This window comes from Seriola lalandi, unplaced genomic scaffold (assembly GCF_002814215.2).
Source record: "Seriola lalandi dorsalis isolate HSWRI2012SDOR001 ecotype SW California unplaced genomic scaffold, Sedor1 jcf7180002054311, whole genome shotgun sequence".
Taxonomy (NCBI): domain Eukaryota; kingdom Metazoa; phylum Chordata; class Actinopteri; order Carangiformes; family Carangidae; genus Seriola; species Seriola lalandi.
Genome location: NW_019524864.1, coordinates 299,180 through 321,213, shown reverse-complemented (window position 1 = coordinate 321,213; position 22,034 = coordinate 299,180). Strand labels below are relative to the sequence as shown.

At 42.9% G+C, this 22,034-nt stretch overlaps 1 protein-coding gene across 5 annotated transcripts in view; it reads left to right on the top strand.

Moving 5' to 3' along the window:
* The first annotated feature begins 360 nt into the window (after window positions 1-360).
* Window positions 361-22,034, top strand: part of nrxn1a (neurexin 1a) — a 57,626-nt gene continuing 35,952 nt past the window's right edge. For 3 of the 5 annotated variants that reach the window (XM_023406517.2, XM_023406518.2, XM_023406513.2), the window contains exons 1-5: window positions 362-677; window positions 1,747-3,172; window positions 8,708-8,725; window positions 9,481-9,510; window positions 21,128-21,429. In XM_023406517.2, coding sequence (XP_023262285.1) covers window positions 2,440-3,172; window positions 8,708-8,725; window positions 9,481-9,510; window positions 21,128-21,429 — 1,083 coding nt within the window. In that variant the 5' untranslated portion in view covers window positions 362-677; window positions 1,747-2,439. Of the gene's footprint in view, window positions 678-1,746; window positions 3,173-8,707; window positions 8,726-9,480; window positions 9,511-21,127; window positions 21,430-22,034 lie in introns of all 5 variants that reach the window. The other 2 variants (XM_023406520.2, XM_023406515.2) reach the window with 2 other exon arrangements.

Below are 22,034 nucleotides of genomic sequence, written 5' to 3'. Positions count from 1 at the left end.
TCTGAATTGCTGTCTTTCTTACACTCGATCCTGTGGCACGACAGAGGTAAAGGCCATCGTCACTGTCACTCACGGATTTAATCATTCGGATCTTCCCCGGTTCTCGCTTTATTTTCTGCCTCCGGTAATTGCGTTTCTGTTTCGTGCGGGCGGTGAGTGCGCGCTGTCCAAGGTGCTGCAGCAGCGCGCGGCCCCGCCCTCTCTCTCTGTCTCACACACACACTCACACACACACACACACACACACACACACACACACACACACACACACACTCACACTCTTTCCCTTTCGCTCTCTCTCTCTGGCGACCACGTGACACTCCCTCTGCCGAGTCTCGCGGAGAGCATCAGACTGCACCTTTTCCTCCTCAAGAGAGCGGAGAGCGAGAAGAGAGAGAGACATTGAGCCAGACAGAGAGTGAGCGAGAGAGAAGGAAGGAGAGCGAGAGAGAGAGAGAGAGTGAGAGAGAGAGAGAGAGGGGGAGAGCTATAGCACCTTGTCGCCTGGAGGCGAGCCTGTGATAATTTTGTTCCTGTCCGGTAGACCGGCTCTATCTACCACCAGGCACGCGACTACTCGCTTCCCTCTCGCGCCTTTCAGGTTCTCCTCAAATGGGAAGTGAAATCGATGAGTCGCGCGGGGTACTCTTGCCACGGAACCAAAGGATGTGCGTGAGGTAGGTCGGTTTTCCAGCCCCTATGTGCCTACGTTGAGAAAAAACGCTGTTGGGTTGTTTTTTATTTTTTTTATTTACCGGGGTGAGGCTGTTACCCATACAGGTTGGGGCGTCGATTAAAATGCTTTTTAGTAATTACAGTGTTACCCGTTAGCTAAGCTGTAGTTAAGTGCTAGGGCGCAGGTGATAAGACTGAACCCCCGGTGTAGTCAAGCAGCAGGCGCGTAGGAGAAAAAATGGAGAGGAGGTATGGTGGCAAATCGAGAATCGATATTTCAACCGCATGCATTCACCCCGTCTATCAATAACTGTGATACCGCCGCTTTGCACCTGTCAAAGATTCGAGACGCGGAGAAGAAAACTATGTGTAGCCCGCTATGCAGGCAGTGTGTGTCGTGTGTTCAGTTGTTAAAAATGAGCTCTGGAGCCGTTAATTCGATAAAGCGCGAGGCGGTTTTGAGTCATCCGCCGCAGCGCGCGGTGCTGCTCCCGCTCTTTGTGATGTAGCTAACAGAATCCTTGACGGTGGCGCGAGGTGTCTACCGCTTACTGTTATTAATTCCGTCAAAAAAGATTAAATGAAAACACAAAAGTCGGTGGCTTTGGTATCGTCAAGTAGCCTATCAGAAGTGATTAAATATAGCCTATGCTCTATGACTTTAAGGCAGTCGCAGGTAGGCTATGCCACCTTTTAAAAATCTGCGGCATGATGAGAGCTCCACTGAGGAGGTGCTGTTTGTGCGCGCGTGTCTGCACTGTACGTGTTTAGTCATTGTTGTGTGGGCTGTGTGGAAGTAAAAAAGCTTTATTGTGCATGTTCAGTATGTTCATAGACAGTCTTGATTTGGGCCTGTTAACAATGTGGTGTGTGTGTGCGTGCGTGCGTGCGCACACAAAATGCTTGAGAGAGTAATTTGATAATAATAGCAGGCTGTTCTTGGGTATGCTGTGCGTGCGTGTGTGTGTGATGCCTTTGCTTTGCGTGTGTGATGGAGAGTTTGTGCGTGTTTACGTGTGTGTTGTGTGTGTGTGACCCTGGTTGATTGTGCCGTCTCTGTTCTCTCTGTAGGTCGCTGGAGAGAGTGATGACGCGGCAGTGAAAGACACACACATACCTCACTCTCACACGCATTACACACACACACACACACACACACACACACACACACACACACACATATTTGCCCACACACACTTTAAGTCTTGCCCTACTAAGATAGGGAGGAGGGGGAGAAAATTCTGCTATGAAGGTGTCATTTCTCTCCATTACCAGTGTGTGAGCCACACACACTCGTACTCATACTCCGTGGGGAGTTGCCTGCATGGGGGATAAGGCCCTATCTAGGGCACAAAGATGGAGTTCACATCCTATTCATCACATATCTAACACTCGCACAGATGCAAGCACAGATACACACACCTGGAATCTCAGATGTCAGAAGTGAAGAAAGACTGAATGGAGAGAAGACGCTGAACAGAGAAGACACAAACACCAGGCCAAGGCCAAAGAAGATGTCCCAGGCGTGCTGAAAGGACAGAGGGAGCTGCTGTTTGACCCTTTCCCCCACTGGAGCTGTATCGTCTCGGAGCCTCACCTTGTAAAGAGCACTACCCTCAAAGCAAGGTGCACCTGAGACACCTCGAAAGTGTTCTACGAAGCGCCCTACAGTTGTCACCATGAGCTGTAGGCTAGAGGGAACACCTCAGCTCTAGCCTCTATCTCCTCCAGTGTGTGTGTGTGAGTGTGAGAGCGAGTGTGTGTATGAGTGTGATGGCGGTGTGTGTTTGGGTGGCAGCCCCCCTGCTATTCCTGGGACTGTGCCTGTGCAGCGTGGGGGGCCAGGCCCAAGGAGAGGTCCTGGAGTTTGGAGGCGTGTCCAGCCAGTGGGGGCGGTTCCCAGTGTGGAACGCCTGCTGTGAGAGTGTGCTGAGCTTCAGCCTGCGGACTCACAGCCAGGAGGGCCTGCTGCTCTATCTGGATGATGAGGGCTTCTGCGACTTCCTGGAGCTGCTGCTTCTCCATGGCCACCTCCGCTTGCGTTTCTCCATCTTCTGTGCTGATCCGGCCGAGCTGCAGTCAGGTGTGGCTGTGAGTGATGGCCGTTGGCACGCAGTGCGTGTCAAGAGGGACTGGAGGAACACCTCGTTGGAGGTGGATGGGCGGCTGGAGGGATGGGCAGAAGTAAAGAGCAAGAGAAGAGACATGACAGTATTCAGCCACACCTTCATGGGCGGGTTGACGCCAGAGCTTCACTCCTCGCCATTACGCCTCACCTCCACTTCGGTGCGGGAACACCCCGCCTTCCGTGGCTGGATCACGGCGGTGAGCATCAATGGCTCAATGGTGACGCTGAATGGCTCAGAGGGCGTCACAGTAACATCTGGCTGTGGGCCGGACCACCAGTGCCAGAATGGAGGGGTGTGCAGCATGGTCAACGACCAGGCCGTCTGTGACTGCTCCGACACCGGTTACCAAGGCAACGACTGCAGCGAAGGTAAGGCCCAGAACCATGCTGACCCATCATATACATCTCATCCTTTAGATACATGCACATGCACATAAACACATGCACATTCAATTACTTTTGTGGATGCATATCTCCAAATTTTTCCCCTCTAATTCCAAACACCAGGTTCTTCAGTATAGACATCTATTTTTCATTCACACCTTCACAGCTGCCCTCAGTTGGTGTGTATGGACCAGCAGCCTTCACAAACAGTGCAAGACATGCATACTGATTATGTTTGGTATTGATTTTTTATGGCTGCCAATTTAGTATGTACCTCCAGGACTCAGAGCTAAGCCCCCTCCCAAGATGTGCAGTCAGTTTAGTGGAGCTGGAGCTGAGAGTTTGCGAACAGCTGTTCTGTGCTGCTTTCAGACCGTGAAGCTTGGTAGTCTGGAGATTTGAGACAAATTCCTGAAACTCACTGAGAAGCCTTACCTGGTTTGCAGTATTAAAGCTTTGAAGTGCTCAGCTGGTGTGTTTGGCAAAACACAATAACCATATAGATCCAATACAGATATGGTCATTGGCTCGTGTTGAGAGACTTTACCTGGAACTAGGCTAAGAGGCTGGAAATCAGTGGTTGTTACATGGCCGACACCTAGCTGCCTGTGTTAATGGAATCTCATTGATTCTAGATGGCCTTCACAGGTACCATACATAGGGTGTTGAAATGAAGTGTGTAAAATCAATTGCCTGCCATTAATTTAAACAGCGTGCAGCCTGGTGAGATGCTCTGTTTGTGCGTGAGTGTGTATGGTATGTGTTTTTGTGTCACTGTTCTCATGCATTATAAAAGAGGAAATAGTGTCCTGTCAGTACTACTTTATGAATACGAAGAAGTGTGACAGTAAACAATATAAAAACAAAACTTTTATGTTCCTTATTGGAAGAGGCAAAAGAAAAACGTTTCTTCACAAATGATTTAATATCTCAAATCTACAAGAACACCCTCCCTTAATACTGTCAAACAAGCCTTTGGTCAATACAAATGCCAATATACGGGCAGTGTAATGATGGCCATTACAAAAACGAAACAGCTGCTTAATGAACTCAGCTACCTTGTTATGGCCAGTAGTGCAGATGCTTTCATTTCCCCCCTGCTTAGTTGTGTGTGTCGTCAGATTTGCTTCAGTTCATTCACAGAGCAAATCTGCATTCTTAATCAATAGCTTTCTAAACTACTGTGTGTTTTTTTTCGATGCCAAAGATACCGTTCGGCTTTGCCTCAGCAATCGATTTTTTAGTGACACAAATGCATCTGCCAAAAATGGCAGAGTGGCCTTACTGCGTGGCCACCTTTTGTGTCTGACCTGACCTCACACCCCACCCAGCACCGCTGTCAGCATCGCACCTCCCTTTAGCCACCCACCATATCACACCCTAGCATTTAGTGGACAGTGGGATGGCCTATGCTACCATGGAGACAAGACTAATAGGGGGACCTCATGCCAGGAGTGTTTCTCCATTCTCACTCCTCCTGCCTTCCTCCCTCCTCCCATTCCTCAGCTCTCCAAACTCCTTGCTGCCTCTTTAGTTCTAATTCCCCTCTTAGTGACTTCACAGGCATCATGTCTGCAACACAAATCTATGGCATTTACAAGTTTGTGGAGGTGAGTATGTATGTATGAATGGTTATGTATGACAGGCATCTTTAAGGCAATAACTACTGTCTTGACCATTGGGCCTAATTTTCAAAGTAGGTAGGGAAGGTAACTGGTGCATTATGCTACTCATATACATTTGTGCTGAAATGATTTATGAATTCGATGGGAAAATAGTTAATCATTAAAAGGGGGGGAAACAATAAATCAATTAATTAATTAGTTGCTCAGCAAATATTTTGATAATTGGTAACCATTTTAAGCGAAAAACACCAAACATTTGCTGGTTCCAGCTTCTCAAATGTGAGAATTCGATGCTTTTCTATTTCATATATTATAGTAAACTGAATATCTTTGGGTTTTGGAATAATGGTTGAAAAACACAAGCTATCTGAAGACATCACTTTGCGCTGCCTAAAAGGCATTTTCACTTTTTTCTGACATTTTATAGGAAAAACAATTGATCAAGCAAATAATCTGCAGATTAATTGTTGAAATAACTTGCATTTAAGTTACTTTGAAGAAAAAATACCAAATGAGGATTTTGTTTGTTTTTTGTCATTGTAGATTTAATACTTTTGGATTTCGGACGGATGGTCAGACAAAATAACTATTTGAAGACCTTACCTTGTGCTCTTCGAAATAGTGATATGCATTTTTCGATTTTTTTTGAAAGACTATAAATTGATAAATCAGAACAACTGACAGATTAATCAATAACGAAAACAATTGTTATTTGCCATGGTAGTGCTCGCTGCTGCATGTGGGGTGTCTATACATTCAGGAAGTGACAGGTGAAGCTATGATCTGCTCTCTGCAGAAACTCAGTGCTGCACTGAGAATTACGTGTGATCCAAGCCAGTCTAATCCAGTCTGCTGTTTTGCTGCTGGTTAGGGCACAGTGGGAGTCACAGAGCGCACTGACACACACACATACCTGCACAAACACATGGAAAAACACATTCACACAATGTGCAGACTCTACTACCGCCAGTGGTCACAACACTGCTGAGGGTCCAAACAGCAGTGTAGCTGTTACAGGCTAAATTGGAGGTGCAGATTTTACAAAAAAGCTCTTACCTGCTTTGCACCGGCACTTTATCACGCGACATGAGGCTACTTATACCTTTGAAGGGGCTATTTTATATTCTTAGAGATGGACTCACATTTCATCTGTGAGTGATGCCAAGTTTTGCTGTGGAGAACAAGTGCTACAATTATTTTTTCTCTTGGCAGTAGTGACCGGTGTTAGTATTAGTAGTCTCATAAAATGGTTCCATTTAGAAGGTCTGCTTGGGTGAATGTACATGGGGGGCAATACTGTATTTGGTTGTAGCAGATTTGCTATCATGTGAAATCTTCTAGCCTTGCCAGAGTAAATAATGCTTATATTCTGCACCAAATAATAATAAAAAAAAAAAATTGGATGAAACATAATAATGAAGTGCTCTTGGGGGAATTTTGCTGTGAGATTTGAATGGAAATAACTCCCGTTTTAAGTGTTGGTATGAGCATGGTGTTTCAGACTGGTATTTCACTAGTCTCCTCTTGGTTTCTCAGATTCACATTTCAGAGTTTAGGTAGAAGTTGCTGCAGGGTTTAGCATATGATGTTAGATGATGGTGTAAATTGAGAGTAGCTTAATGACTTAAAGGTTATATCATGTCTTTTCTGTGGTTTCTCACTGGATGTGATATTACAGTAATTCATGCACGTTAGTTCAGGGAAGAATTCAAGGGACGGAGCTTTTCCAGTGAACTGTCAGCTTTTCAGACAGAAATAAACAGCAGCAAATGGGGCCAGTTAACAAAAACATAATTCATGGATAACAGAGAGCAACAACATCTTAAGAGTATTTCCGAAGCTTGGTTTGTTGGTTAGACCTCTCTACTTCATGTTTCCCATTCTCTGAAAATAGATCAGACATACAGAGAGGTCTGAGAGGAGATTTGAGCCAACTTTTTTAGTGCTCTGTTGTGGTATAAAATGTTTTTTAAAACTAGCCCCATGTACTGCTGTTCATTTTGGTCTGACAAGATGCTGGCTCAGTGGGATATCTCCGACTACAGGCTGAGCTAATATCCATGCATCAATAACACCACCAGCGAGTACTGTATACCAACTTATAGTATGTCAAAGGAAACCTCTCAGGTGGACTGAGGCACCCTGGAGACATAAATTCAAAGCTTGTATCTGAGAGAAATTAAGTGTATGGCAAAGGGAGTAGATAATAAGAGCTCATGTCAAAATCTCTCTTTTACCAAAGAAAGAAATATTATCTCAACAGCATCTATGGTTCTATAGCAGTTGATTGTATGAGGTGGAGCCATAGTTGTTGCTTTCAAAATAAGGGTATATGAGTAAATGAGTGTACAAGTCCAGGCTGTGTAGTTTGTTTTGTAAGAAGTCAGGCAGAGTCAAACATAATAGTTTATCTCTTATATGGTAACTTCAAGTTATTGTGGTATTTTCAACCCAGAAACCTCACTGAATTTGAATGAAGCTTTGAGAAAAAATTATAACCCTCTGAAATTAGAAAAAAATTCTGTTATGAATCTTTAATACAGAATGAATATTCTCTGCTAAAGGAAAAAATGAATCCTTAGGACTGTGTTTGAAGCCAGAAATAAGCAATTTGGCTGTGGCAGTGCGAGTTTCCGTACACGTTTACAATTACATGATATCTTCAAGGCTCCCAAATGATCCACTTTTATTCACACTCATATTTTTGCAGATTTGAGACAAGCTTCAAAACATTTGTAAAGTTATATATTCTTATTATTTACTGTAAGCATTGTTTTCTGCCCCAAAAGACAGTATATTGCATCTTTTATACCAGCGTTAGGAAAGAGCACTTTATGAGGGTTTTATTCCAAAACACATCAAAATGTCTTGGAGTTTTTTGGAGAAAAAAATTACTATTTCGGATATTCAAAATATAGTTGTAGTAAATGAATAGAGGTAAGGCAGGTCTTTGCGTAAATGTAATTACTGTCTAAGCCATTCCGCCCTCCAGTGAAGGCAGACTGAACCTGGCTTGTTAGGCCTGGCCTGGCTTGCATTGTCCTTGAGGGCAAATCGCTGTTAGCATGCTAATGGCTCCACCTGTTTCTGCCATGCTACTAGCACAAGGGCAGAGGCAAGGAAACACAGATGAGCACACAGCGCAGAATACACACACTTACTCACTCACAAACACGCACACTTTCATATGCATATAAACATACACACACACACTCTGTCCGAGTATTGAACCATGCATGCCCCTTGTCTTCCTGCACTGCTAATCCATCCCTACATGTTTACCCTGCTATTACATATCATTATTACTGCCATAGTCAATGTTAGTGTGTGTGTATGTGTGTATGTTTGTATGTTTGAAAAACAGAGTGAGTGAGGGAGAGATTGTGTGTGTGTGTGTGTGTGTGTGTGTGTGTGTGTGTGTGTGTGTGTGTGTGTGTGTGTGTGCGCGCGTGTGTGTGTCTGTGTGTTGCATGTTATCTGTCGGGGGGCTCTGGGGAGAGGAAGCAGCTGCAAGGTAAGTTCTGGGGTAAACGGCTCTTGAATCCAAACATACAGGTAGGAATGTATATTTACGCCCACACCCTCAGAATCTACAAGTGTGGGTGGGTATGTATGTGTGCACTTATGTATGTGCATTTGTACACATGTGGAGTCATAGAGAGAGACTGCATTTTTTTAATGCTGCTATACTGTATATAGACAAACCTTAGTTTTGGCTACCAGTGCAGCATGGTATCCATTGTGGCGTTTGCGTGGACTTTGCATGTGTGTTACCACGGTAACCCTGGACGGGTGTGCATGTACAGTAAGTAGCCATGGTAACCCAAGGGCTGAGCATGCATGTTAATGAATGTCTGTCTCTCTCTCTCCTCGCCCGGCTGCGACACCTTTCCAGAGCACAGCTACACTCCAGGTAGGTTATACATCTATCTATCTATCTATCTATCTATCTATCTATCTATCTATCTATCTATCTATCTATCTGTAAATTCCATCTGTAAATTCCATCTGTCTGTCTGTATTTGAGTTTCTCTTCCCTCAAACATCTTTTCCTTTGCTTCTCTATCTGATTCCCTCTTTTCCATGTTCTTACATTAATACTCAAGTACACATTTAGCTATATCATCATCTTATTGTCACCATTCCTCTTCACCCTTCTCTGAAGCCATTCATATCTTTTCCTTCGTATTCTTCTTTCTGGCCTCCATGTTCTCATTACATCCTCTGTTGTGGAAATACAGTACAAGGTAGCCAGCGTAAATGTATGTTGGTCTGTGGGGGTATGTAGGGGTTGGTTGCTGACATCTGGTAAGTACTACATCCCATGTGCATCATCTGAAATGGCTCTTGCCTTAAGATTACATAGACATTGACACATGCAATATTGTACTGCATACGACCTAGTTGTATGGCTGTGTCCATACGTCTGTGTGCATACCTGTTTGTGCATAGGATCGCTGCCTACAAGTGTCTACAAAGCAAGTTTTTTTTAGACATTTGGAATAAATTTAAAGGACTCCCACACAAAGAAACAAACAGAAATCTTTAGCCTTCACCAGCATGTCATTGACAAACTCCTGTATCACAAAAAACACATATGCACTAATGCACACACATCACACCCCATAATCCTTTGCTATGCTGACTGTGCTCTTGTCTTCCTTTAAGGTCTGGCACACCTGATGATTGGCGACCAAGGTATGGCCTCCTCTTACCTCACTTCCTGTTGTCCTCTGCTATACCATCATCCCCTACCTCCTCACCCCCACACTCACAACTCCCTGTATCCCTCCCCCACATCATCACCACCTGGCGCGGGAGGAAGTTGTCTCTCTAGGCACTGAACTAAGGTCAGTTTTTTTTCTGTAATTGAGTTTCTTTTCATTTTAAATGATCCCATTTGGTCTCATCAGAAATTTCAGTTTTAATTTAAACTGAAATGAATGACTTGGACTTTTGCAATGGAACAATTAAATATGAAATATGGGTTTAAAAATCATTTTTTGGTTTAATTTTTGAGGAGAGTGATGAGCCTGAGAGCAACTTCTGCTGGGATATATATACTATTATCATGGCTGCTGATGTGGGAGGGAGTAATGGGAGGGAGTAGATGGCTGTGGCTTGATGGCGCTAGGCTGGGTTAGGCTTGGCAGGGTTCCAGGTCATGGAAATGGAGCTAAGGGGCAACTGACCGACTGACTCCATGGATGGTTTGATTTGGTCTTTACTCTTCCATCTCATCTCATTTTCTCTCATCTGTATTCAACAGTTTGATTGAGGGGATGACACCATTGTCTGTGTGTGTTTGTGTGCGTGTGTGTGTGTGCGTGGAGGCACACAATGTATCCATATGTGTGCATATATGCTTTTACATCACGGTTTGAATCAATGACTGTGGCAGTTTTCACAAGAACATTCATCCGCATTGATCCATGGCTTTTCATCGGTTTCCAGCATGTCTCGCTCTTCCGTCGTTGCTCCTCACATCGGCTCGTGCTCATACATTGGCGAGCGCATGTGATTCTGAACAGATGTTCCTGCAGTGTATGAAAGCAATGCTGTTATACCTCAACCCCCGAGTTGTCCAGTGTTTTCGAACGCAGCTAAAAAACAAGTGCCAGTGCTTTGCCTTTTGAAAATTGTTCACTGATGAACAAATCTCACATTGCTACCCCTGTCTTCTTTGCCCCCTTTCTCCTTTTTTCTTGTTTTCTTTCCTGCCCTCTTTCTTACTGTTTGGAACACCTCCCTCTGTAAATTTAGGAAAACTCAGAGGTACCCCCCTGTTTTTTTTCATGTGTATGGCTAATGGGTTGTTCTGGTTGGTTTTGAAGTTGATTGTATTGACAGGCTCTTGTATGTATGGTAATGAAAACCTATGTAGAACTGTTCGGCTTCAAGTTCTTATTTGCGGTTGCCGTTAAATTGGAATGTTTCATTTTTGGTAAGGTAAGCTGCTGGTGCATGTGCGAGTGTGTTCATACTCAAGCGTGTGTGCATGCGTGCGAATGAGTAGGAGCTCTGGCCTATGGTGCTCTTGAAAATCTGAAGGTAGGTGCTGCTCGATTGGTTGTCTCTGCATGACGCTGATGAATGCACTGATTGGCCCACATGAAGACAGGCTGACTGTGACAGGCTGATCTGCGTCTATTGTGCTCTTTGATTGGATGAGAGAGGACATGATGACGGCTGTCACCCATTGTGACAGGGCTGCCATGTATTCCGTGAAATGTGCTATTTAATGAAACGTTCATCCATGCTGGTGGATAGAAATATCTTGAATAGAGCACAAATGATGTCTCCAATTTATCCATCTATCACAGTGAGACATCTCTACTCTGTCAACTGTATTTCTATCTGAGCATTTTTGCTATGTTTTGATTGCTAAGTAAGCTCCTAGAGCTAGAGTTTCTGCCCTAAAATGTCTGCCATGAATCATCCAGGTGGCAGTGAAAATTTAATTGCTTCATCTGGCTTATGCTCAGCATTTTAAATCACCTACTTAAGGACCGACATGTATTAACATATGTTTCCAGCATTATTACACAATGTATTTGGTGTATTTGTGTATAGTGGATGCCCTCACTACTACGGATGTTTGGATTGTGATAGGCTGAAAGTAGAACTGTGGCCGATGTTTTTCTTTTCTTTTTATTTTTTTCAAACCTTTGAAGTCTCTTTCAGAAACTGTACACATGAAAAAGCTGTGTGTGTGTTTGTGGGAGTGTGTTTTTGCTCAGCATACTGAGATGTAAAGGCTGTCAAATGGTGCAGACGAAGCCTAGCTTAGGTTAGCTCAGCGTAAAGAGGCTTTTTGAGGAGCCCGCAAAGCTGAAATGAGTTTCTTTGAGGGGGCGGATGGGTGCGGGGAGGGGTGTCTTAGAAAGATATATGGCATGTGTGTCTGCTTGTGTGTGTGTGTGTGCTGGAGAAATTGAGAAAAAGAGACTGTGCCTGTGAGAGAGGAGCTAAAGGAATGAATGATAGAGGGAGCAGAGAGGGAAAGAGGGAAGCGAGGGAGAGATAAAGTGAGTCGTCTTCTCTCCTGTGATGTAGAGCAACTGCCTGTATCTGCAAAGGGACAGCGTTGCTCCTGTCTGCCCTCCCAGCCCAGTCATTCTCCAAGGGACATCAGCCCTGATGGGGAACCATGGACCTTTCCCCTCCTCCATAAAACACAGCTATCATTCTCTCTGGAAATGATACCCACAGATCACTAATCACTTTGAGTGGGTGAAAATGCACGAATTGTGGAGGGAAGAAAGAAAAGAGGAAGCCAAATTGGATTTTCATAAGTATCGAGCAGCCAAAGGAAGAGGGGGAAATGGATTTTTTTTTTTGAAAAGTATTGAGCAGCAATAATCTGGATGGAAAATGTGCTTAAAGCCAAGTAGCAGATTTTGCCCTTTCTCTTCTCTCTGTCTGGCCAAGAATAGACCGTGAAGGGTTCTGGGTGAATGAATGATTGTAGGTTCTGAATAGGATTGAGGAATGGCTCTTGGACGTAATTGGCAGCAATGCTTGTTTATGATATTTATTTATTTATTTCATCTTTGGGGCAGGTTGTGCGGTTAATAGCGGTTGTTTGCCTGCATGTCCAAGTGTTCTCGATATCAATCCAGCAATCTGTGCACAGCATAGACAAGTGGTCAGCCTCGCTTGAAGTGACCTTTACACATGCACGTACGTGAACGGGTGGACAAACAGACACACACTCACACACAATAACCTTTAGAGAGTGCCCGCTGAGTAGGTGAGTGAGTGTGTGTTCAGTGTAAATATGCATGAGTAAGGCTGCCTGCACATATTCTTCACGGTCAGTGGATGAAAAGAGAACGAGGTGTGTGTCTGTGTGTATGTGTGTGTGTGTGTGTGTGTGTGTGTGTGTGTGTCTTGTGTGACTTGCATGAGTGTGTGTTCTGGGGAGGTGGATTGTGAGTCATCACTTGTGACTCATAAAACGTCGGCAATCAAAGCGGCTCATTTTAACACATTGTCTTATGGCAAAAAAACACAGATGGACGCACGCTCCACTCAGGCACAGGCTACACATACACACACACACACACACACACACACACACACACACACAAATGCTCAGTGTCAGACTCTTTGGATTTCCCTTTAAATTGTCTCTTGTTTTTGTCCCTTCACCTCGCTTGTAATCTCCCGGACATACACATGTGCGTGGTTTTCTCACGACACACACACATATGCACACACTATCAGCGACAAGCTCCTTGCTGACTCCACCATATGTGGGGTTGGGAGTGGTAGCCAAGACGCCAAGACAAGAGGAACCAGTCAGTATCAGCAAAGTACAGCACGTCTCCTACCGCTTACTCATCACCATCTAACAGTACTAATAATAAACCACAAAAGGACTGATTATTCTTTAATAAAATACAGGCACTGAAACTAAATTAAAAAGGAAATTTTTGTTGTTTTTATTATGCTTGTAGAACGTCTCCGCTTATCTGACTCAGGTCAGTCATTAAACTAGTTGATCTGAAAATTAATCAGCAATTGTGATAATTGATAAATTGTATAAATTGTGTTACTTATTAAGGAAAAACACCAAAAACATTCACAGATTTCAACCTCTTTTATATCATTTAAGAAGGCAGCTAATGATTATTTTTATTATAAAAATAAAAAATTCTGATTATTTTCTTGATCAAGCAATTAGTTGTTTTGTCTATTAAGCTGATGACACCAACATTTATTATCATGTACAATATGACAAAAGAAAATGATCAAATCTGTGAGGATGAGAAACTGGAATCAACAACTGTTTGGTGTATTTGTTTTAAAAAGGACTATAATGATTACTTGATTATAGAAATAGTTTCAGATTAATTGTCTGGATTAATTGATTAATCAGCTATATTGCAACTCTGGTATTATTGCAAATAAAGTATCTTTTGGTTCTGCCTGTTGGTCTGTTGTTGGTTATTTGAAGACATCCACTTTGGCTCTGGCAACTTGTGATGGGCATTTTTCACTAAGGCTAAATGATTAATCACTTAATTGAAAAATAACTAGACAAATGAATCAACAGTGAAAATATAGTAGTAGAAAGCTAGGAAGGAAGTTGCCTTACATTTGTGCCAGTTGTATTGAATCGACTGCCCCTGTTGTCAAGAGTATTATCACCAAATTCAATCAGTGTAGAAATGTAAAAAAAAAAAAAAATCTGCAAAATCATCTAAAGCTTGAAGTAAACAATGTAACATACTGTATATTTGTTAATAAAAATATTTGACACACATTAGCTGCTGTGGTTTGACATAATACAGTAAGATGGGCAAGTGAGCAGCACCCAACTCGAGGTGAGAGAAAGCCGCTTGGTGTTAAAAGGCAAGTGTCTTGTGATTGGCTGCCTGCCTGAGTGACTGGCATGAATTCGGGTCCTGATGGTGACATCTTGAACTGTGGAAAAAACAAAAATGTTAAAACTAAGTTGTGTCCCCTCTGGCCATCAGCAGTGATAAAGCAATTGCAACAAAGTTTTTAGTGCAAAATGTACAATTTTCCTAGATATACCCTCTTCACTAATGGGGTTAATTCTGCCTTTACTCTCTGCTACTAACACCCATTACAGTACTGTACTACAACACTCATTAATGCTTAACACCCATGCAGTTCTTGTAATGAAAGTCACACCACCACATACAGAGCTCTACCCCCACATTATCAATGAGATACACAGTTACCGAATTCACCATGGGAAATGTGTAGCAATCCCACTGGTAAATGTATACATTTGCTGGTAATTGTATGCAATTACCATCCTGTTAGCAAGTGTACACATTAACATTTTTGCGCATTCACTGCAACGCTAATAGGGAACACACAAAGCCAATGCACCCTGTTATCGCCTAAAAATAAAGACATCAAACGGACTTCCCATTTACAGAGGATGAAGGGAAAAGATAGAGCGGAGGCTGGCTGCGAGAGTGTGAGGGAGGGCGGGAGGAGGGGTGGGTGGGATAGGGTAAAGGAGTGTAGAAAAGTGATGGTGAGGAAAGATAGGAGGGCATTCAGAAAGTGGGAAAAGAGAGGTGGAAAGAGAAGGTCGGACACGTTGGGGGGAGATAGGAGGGGAGATAAGACTGCAGCGTTTCTCAGCAGGGGCGCTGCATCTCTCCTTGGGCTTCCCGACTTGACACAGTCTCGCATCAGCCAGGATGGTATTCATCAGTGATGCACATATGTCATCAAAGACCGTTACATGCACACACACACATACACACACACACACAGACAGACAGACACAAATACACATACTCTCTAAACAAGCTAGTCGCTGCTCCAATTGTCTATTACCTGTTCTAGCAATTTCCATTGTGTCTGGGTGGGTGCTGAGGGTAGTGGCCCAATTGGCGATTCACTCCAGTACCCCATCTGGCATTTGAAGTTCATTTCTTTGCTGTTTGCCAAGACAAGAACAAACACATGAACAAGTGTACACACACACACACACACACACACACACTCAAGCACAAGCATGCACATGCACACACAAACATTCATTTACTTGTGGTACTTGTCTGGCATAACTACAACAACTGAAATAGCCACCGATTTCATTAAAAACCCATTACATTACCTTTATGAAAAGAGGTCTTTATGCTCTTGTTATTTGTTAACAACCTGCTGGAAGAGGGTTTCATTAGGTGTGTGTGTGTGTTTGTGTGAGGATGGGATGGAGGGCAGGATGTGTGTGGATCTGCATGCATGCAAATATCTGTGTGGGTATATTTAACTTTATGGTTTCAAATGGGTTTGGCTGCCCGTTTGCACAAATGCACATTTTTCCAGTGTGTGTGCTTTTCAGTTCTCTATGGCCTCCTATATGCATATGTTCCATGATGCATGTATGTGTGTGTGCATGTCTGAGCGAGTGTATGTGTGTCTAAGAGGGATGAAACTGACTCTGATCTTATCTAGCTTAAGACAAATACGCTGTTCTGCCTGCAGACATTGTCATGGAAACAAGCCGGTTTCCCTGGGTACCAGAGAGAAGGCCAAATTCAAGCTTACAGACAGAGAGAGGGAGAGAGAAAGAAAGAGAGAGAGAGAGATATGAGCACAGATAAAAGAAACAAAAGGGACATGAAATAAAAGATTGAACATAATGGGAGGAAGTGTGCTGCTCATTGTATTTTTCTCTTAAAATGAACTACAGTGAACAATATATGATATTTAGTTATATTCAATTTGTGCCTCAAAGAAAATTCATTTTGAAGTTTACTGCAAAAAAATTACTTTATCTGCTCTGTTTACGAATAAAAATGCTCTTTTTGTCTGTTTTTTACACTGTAAATTGAATTTCGGGTTTTGAACACATCACGTTGGACTCTGGAAACTTTTACTTTATAGGTTTAACTATAGATTATTTTCAGTACTGACTAATGTGTTCATAATTTTTTTAAGTTAGCCTATAATTTTTCATCTTTCAAATTAAAAAAGACCCAAATTTGTTCCAGCTTCTCAAAAGAAAGAATTTGCTACATTGTAATCCATTTTTCATTGGGTTTGTCAGACAAAACAAGGCATTTGATGACATCATCTAATCTGCAGATTAATTGATTAAAAAATAAGTTTGTTGCAGCCCTACAGTCTATAAATTGCTTGAACTATAAAGTGACTATAATGTGACATTTCTGCACTACTTTTACTTTTGGGCCAGTAACACAGAGCCGGTGTCACATTTTTAAAACTCTCTCATATATCTCATGTTGGGAATGAATGCCTTCAATTTAAGAACAACAACAACAAAAAGAGGAATAAGAGCTTAACATTGCAGACAACCAATCTGTCACTTATATCCTGACAGTAATATCCTCCTCTACAGTATTGCTCCCTTGGCTGTGATGTGATAGCCCAATCGGTTTCAAAGCCAGATGCTGTATATCACGGAACAGAGATGGAAACAGCAGTCATATCCTCTAGTGAACTTGACTGTATGGATTTTCACACTTTAAGTTAATATGGAAACTATGCATATATTAGCATGCATTTACATACATTCCCTACACTGGTCATCTATCTGTATACTGTATGAGTATATAGTTAATCCACCTGTCTGTTATTAAGGAGGGATGCCTTCATGCAGGATGTTTGAGTTTATGCTGTGAGTGTGTGTGTGTGTGTGTGTGTGTGTATGTGTGTGTATGTGTGTGTGTGTGTGTGTGTGTGTGGACAGTCTGAGAGAAGCTGATAGCAGAACTGCATGGTGGGCTAAAAACGAGGTGCAGGGGAATTGCAGTGTGCTATCTCCAGAATGACAGGGCTGCCATGATTGAGGCTTGCTACACTAGGATTTAGATACACCAGCATTTTTCTTTCTTTTCGTTTTCTCTAGCCATCCATCCCTCGCTCTCTGCCACTCCCTTTCCTTGTCTCTCTTTCTATCCCTCTATCTCCTTCTCTCTTCTCACTCTTCCATTTTGTGTCCCCCATCTCAATGAGTCCCCCCATCTCCCCCTCTTCCTCTTCTTTCAGATTCCCCCTGTGCATCTTTCCCCTTTTCTCTATCCTGCTTCTTTTCCACCCTGCTCCCTCTATCAGGTGCTGTATAATGTAGGCTCCCCTGATGTGCTCCCAGCCTCCATCCGCCATTTTGATTCAGTACAGCTGTCCATGATAATGTACTGTTCACTCAATCACTCTTTCTCTCTCTCGCCCTCCTTATTCATTTCTCTTCCTGTCTCCCTCTCTCCCTGAAACACACATGCACAAGAACATTCATATTTGCCGTAGCCCCTGCAACACAGGGTTGCCATGGAAATGACAAATTAGTGTGTGAAATGTTGAGGAGGAGACCCATGAGAAGAGACAAAGCCATATGAGACACACACTTGCCATATGCACACAAACGCACAGTGAAATCCAAGTGATGTGTGTTTGATCGTTGAAGGGGCGGTACAGTTGCAGCTGGTCCCAGCAGCCACCATCAGATCAGTTATTCACTCTCTCTCCCTGCTGCCTCCCCACAGAATGCTTTATTCATTAGAGCAGTAGTTTAATGATAGCCTTCAAGGTCTAATGCCAATCACCCTCCATCTTTACATTTTTCCCATTCCCACTCCTTCTATAGCCTTCATATTTCATTCCTTACATCTTTGCTTTACTCGTTCCTTGCATATTTTCTTATGTTATTTCTGACACACTTAACTACATCCCTGTTTCAATTTTTTTTCACCCACTCTCCTCCTTTCCTTTCCTTTCCTTTCCTTTCCTTCAGTAACTTAATTTAATCATAGTCTCACTGAGATCAAGATCTGTTTTTCAAGGGAGAGCTGAGAAAAAAACACATTTTCAGTCAGATAAAGCTGCATCAAAAGATTATTATACAACTAAAGATTAACCGCAATTAAACTGTTGATAAGTTTTGCGAGCAGTCGATTAATCATTTAGTGTATAAAATGTAGAAAAGAATTGGAGGCGACATCTTTGGATTGCCTGTTTTGTCCAACTAAATCCATAAGATGTTTGATTTATGATTCATATAAAACAGAGAAAAGTAGTGACTCCTCATGTTTTAGTAGTTTAAACTAACAAATGCTTGGCATTTTTACTTGAGAAATTACTTGAACAATCACTTGATTATTAGGATTGATGTAGATTGATATTCTGTCAAATGACAGATCAATTAATTAGGTAATCTCTCCAGCACTACAACAATCAATTTAAACATTTACAAAACTGATTAAAGAATCTGATTATAAAGCTTTAAAATCTCCAAAGGAAATTAGATAATCCATCCTGAAAGATTTCTATTCTTTCTATTTCCCTCATTTGAGTTTTTCTCCCTCCTTCAGTGTATTCCTCCATTCTCCTGCTCGCTTGCTTTGATCGACAGTGCTCTCCACAGGATGAAGTGTGACATGTGGTGTGTATGTCAGTGTCTGTCTCACTGTTTACTCTGAGCTAATACTGAGTCACTCCATTTATCTGAGCTACAACAGATCCACTCCAACCTGCCCACACGAGAACGTGCGCGTTTCTGTGCGCGCTTGTGTGTCCGTGTGCCACACACACCCATGCACGACACGCGTTCATCATTGTGCTTGTGTCAACCCAATATGCATTTTCCACACCTGATTTGGGTGTGTGTGTGCCTGTTGTGCTTGTGATGTAATAGAACAAGGAGTGAGTGTTTGCGGGCCAGAGCTTCCAGATCGATGCAGAGATGCTTTATGTGCTCCTGTCTGGTCTAATGACATGTCTGTAAATTAGCAACAGAATAGTGGAGCACCACACTGAAGCCTAATGGCACCTCTGTAAATTACTGCTAGAATGCTGTTGGACGGCTGCGTGTGTTCTTGTTGTGAACAACTCACCCCTTTCCCCCCCCCCCCCCTCCTCACTCTGACACCTCATCTACATTTGTCTACGTGTCTGCATGTGTGTGTTAGTGTGTTTGTGTGATTGTGTTAGCCTTTCCATCTCTGTATATGTGTGTGTTCTTGTGTGTGTTTCCCTCCTCCTCCTCACTCTCGCTCCTCTCAGTAAAGACTAGCCCGAGGCCCCGAGTTGGTAATAGCTTTTCTGACAGCAATACACCAATATTTACAGAGACCAGCACCCACCCACACCCCTGCACATTTCATGCGCACATAAAAAGCATATACTTGTCTGTGCACACATACACATTCATATGCTTGAAAACAAAGTTTCAAACATTTTTTTCAAAAATTTTTTCTTTCTTTTGTTAAGGTATGCACACACACACACACACACACACTCATAATTAACATGCTGGGAGAGAAGGAATCATACACCAGGGAGAACTCACACATGCTGGCAAACAACGTGTTGTTTCTCACTCATTTATTGGCATTCACACTTTGGAATTTTTTTCATGCAACAGAAGGAAAGAAAGACAATTTGCCACAATTGCTCTTTGAATTGTGATATATTCTCACTTTTTCCTTCTCATTATTCTCTCAGAGTTATATTCACTCAAGTGCAGCCGATTCCATTTCAACACTCTTCTCTTTGCCTCTCACTACCTTAATAACCTATTACACTTCAGTCTGTTCATTACGTGGCAATACCCCCCCCCCCCCCCCCCCCCCACTTCCCTCACCTCCCCTACTCTCCAGCGGTTCCTCACCAAGTGTCAGTCTTGCTCCAGCCTGACCTAGTGTGTGTTAAATTCCCCTCTGTTCTCCTCATTATCGTAAACTACAAGATGGTGGTCATGCCACAGCCTGCACAGAGCAGGGAAAAAAGAGGCCAGCGAGATGTGCGGAGAGGAATGGTGGAGGTGTGAGAGATATAAGGACGGTGGTGAGGAGAACGCTAGAGCGGATGCAGAGGATGGGTGAAGCTTCAGGGGGATGGGTGTGAAGGAGACAGATAATGTCGCCCCAGCTTGTGTACGCCAGCACAATAGTATGATCATTTTTTGCACGCAGATGTGTGTAGGTGTGCATATTTGTTCTTTTGCTGGCTTGTGTATATGGCTGTGCACTTGTATGTGAGTAGGTGTGAGAGAGTAGATAACAGAGGTTGAGCTTAAGGATGATGGATTGCAAAACCTTGGTCTAGTGTCCTTGGGGGTCACAAAGGATGTGCAAGGTAAGTTGCTATTGGCTGTTTGCCTGTTATTCTGAATTCTAATTGGCCAATCCTGCCTGCTTTGCCTGCCATGTTTCTTACAGGCTGCTGTTCTCCATCTTCATTATCATTTTCCATCCTTCTCCAAACCTTTCTAACCTTTACTTCCGCCACAGACACACATTCTGGCTTTTGACGAACATCACGAAATGAGCCATGTTGTCAAACAAGACCACATCACTTCAGACTGCCAGCACAGCTGTTCTCTCAAAAGAGAGGATGGCAGGTTTCATAACGAGTTTGGAATGCTACAGACTCACGACTGTCTCTCTCACATCCACACTGTTTAATCTCCAACCCACATGAGTGATCAAAGCTTGTTTACACACCACTCCATGGTACGATTAGAGGTATGGAAGGAAGTGTTTCTTCCAAGTGCTGGCATCAGTGAGGCTTTGCTTGACAATAACAACATTTTCAGCATCTTCAACAATATGTTCTGTACTGCACATCTGAATCAAATTTAACCAGGCCCAGCTGAGCTTTGTTTTACTGGCTTGCTCTGATGAACACCCACCATTTTATCATCTTTGAACATATTGTGAAGAGCAGTGTAGGAAGGAGCACCATAGCTTGGATATTGTACTAATCATGATAATGTTCAACAAGAGTGTAATGGTTTCATCACGTCTTTGTTCTTTCCTCCTCTTCTTCCTCTTCCACCTCTCCTTGTCTCTCTTAGCTCGTGAGGAGTACGTTGCCACCTTCAAGGGCTCTGAGTACTTCTGCTATGACCTGTCGCCCAACCCCATCCAGTCAAGCAGCGATGAAATCACACTCTCCTTCAAGACACTGCAGCGCAACGGCCTGATGCTGCACACCGGCAAGTCAGCCGACTATGTCAACCTGGCACTGAAGAACGGTGCCGTGTCACTTGTCATCAACCTCGGCTCTGGGGCCTTTGAGGCCTTGGTGGAGCCTGTCAACGGCAAGTTCAACGACAACGCCTGGCACGACGTCAAGGTCACCCGCAACCTGAGACAGGTAACCAGACAACAGGAGATGGACGAGTGAGAGCCCGAACAAAGAGGAGAGGAGAGGAGACGAGAGGAGATATAAAATAAGTTACAATATTGTTAAACCTTGGAGAGGATTTAAAGGGTCATAGGGAGGGACAAAAAGATGGCAAGAGGTAGATTAACGAATGGATGAAAGCATGTTTGGATTTCAACTAGTGATGAAATGATTAAACAGCAGAAAATTGGCAAGAATTTTAACCACTATGATTAATGCTTTAAGTCATTCATCAAGCAAAAGGCCAAACAGTTGCTTGTTTCAGCTTCTGAAATGTGAGGATATGCTGCTTTTGTCTGTTTTATATCATTGTAAATTGAATATCTTGGAATTTTTGACTGTTGATTGGACCAAACAAGATGTCACTTTGAGCCCTGGGAAATTGTGGTTATAATTTTTGACTATATCCTTACATTTTATGGATTAAATGATGAATAAAGGAGTTTGAGAAATAATTGACAAATACTTCAAAATTTGAAATAATTGTTATTAGTAAAGCTAATTTTAGTTATTGTTCAATAGCTTAAATGTGTATTTGAGTTGTATGGTGAACCACAGTGACTGCTGCAGATGTT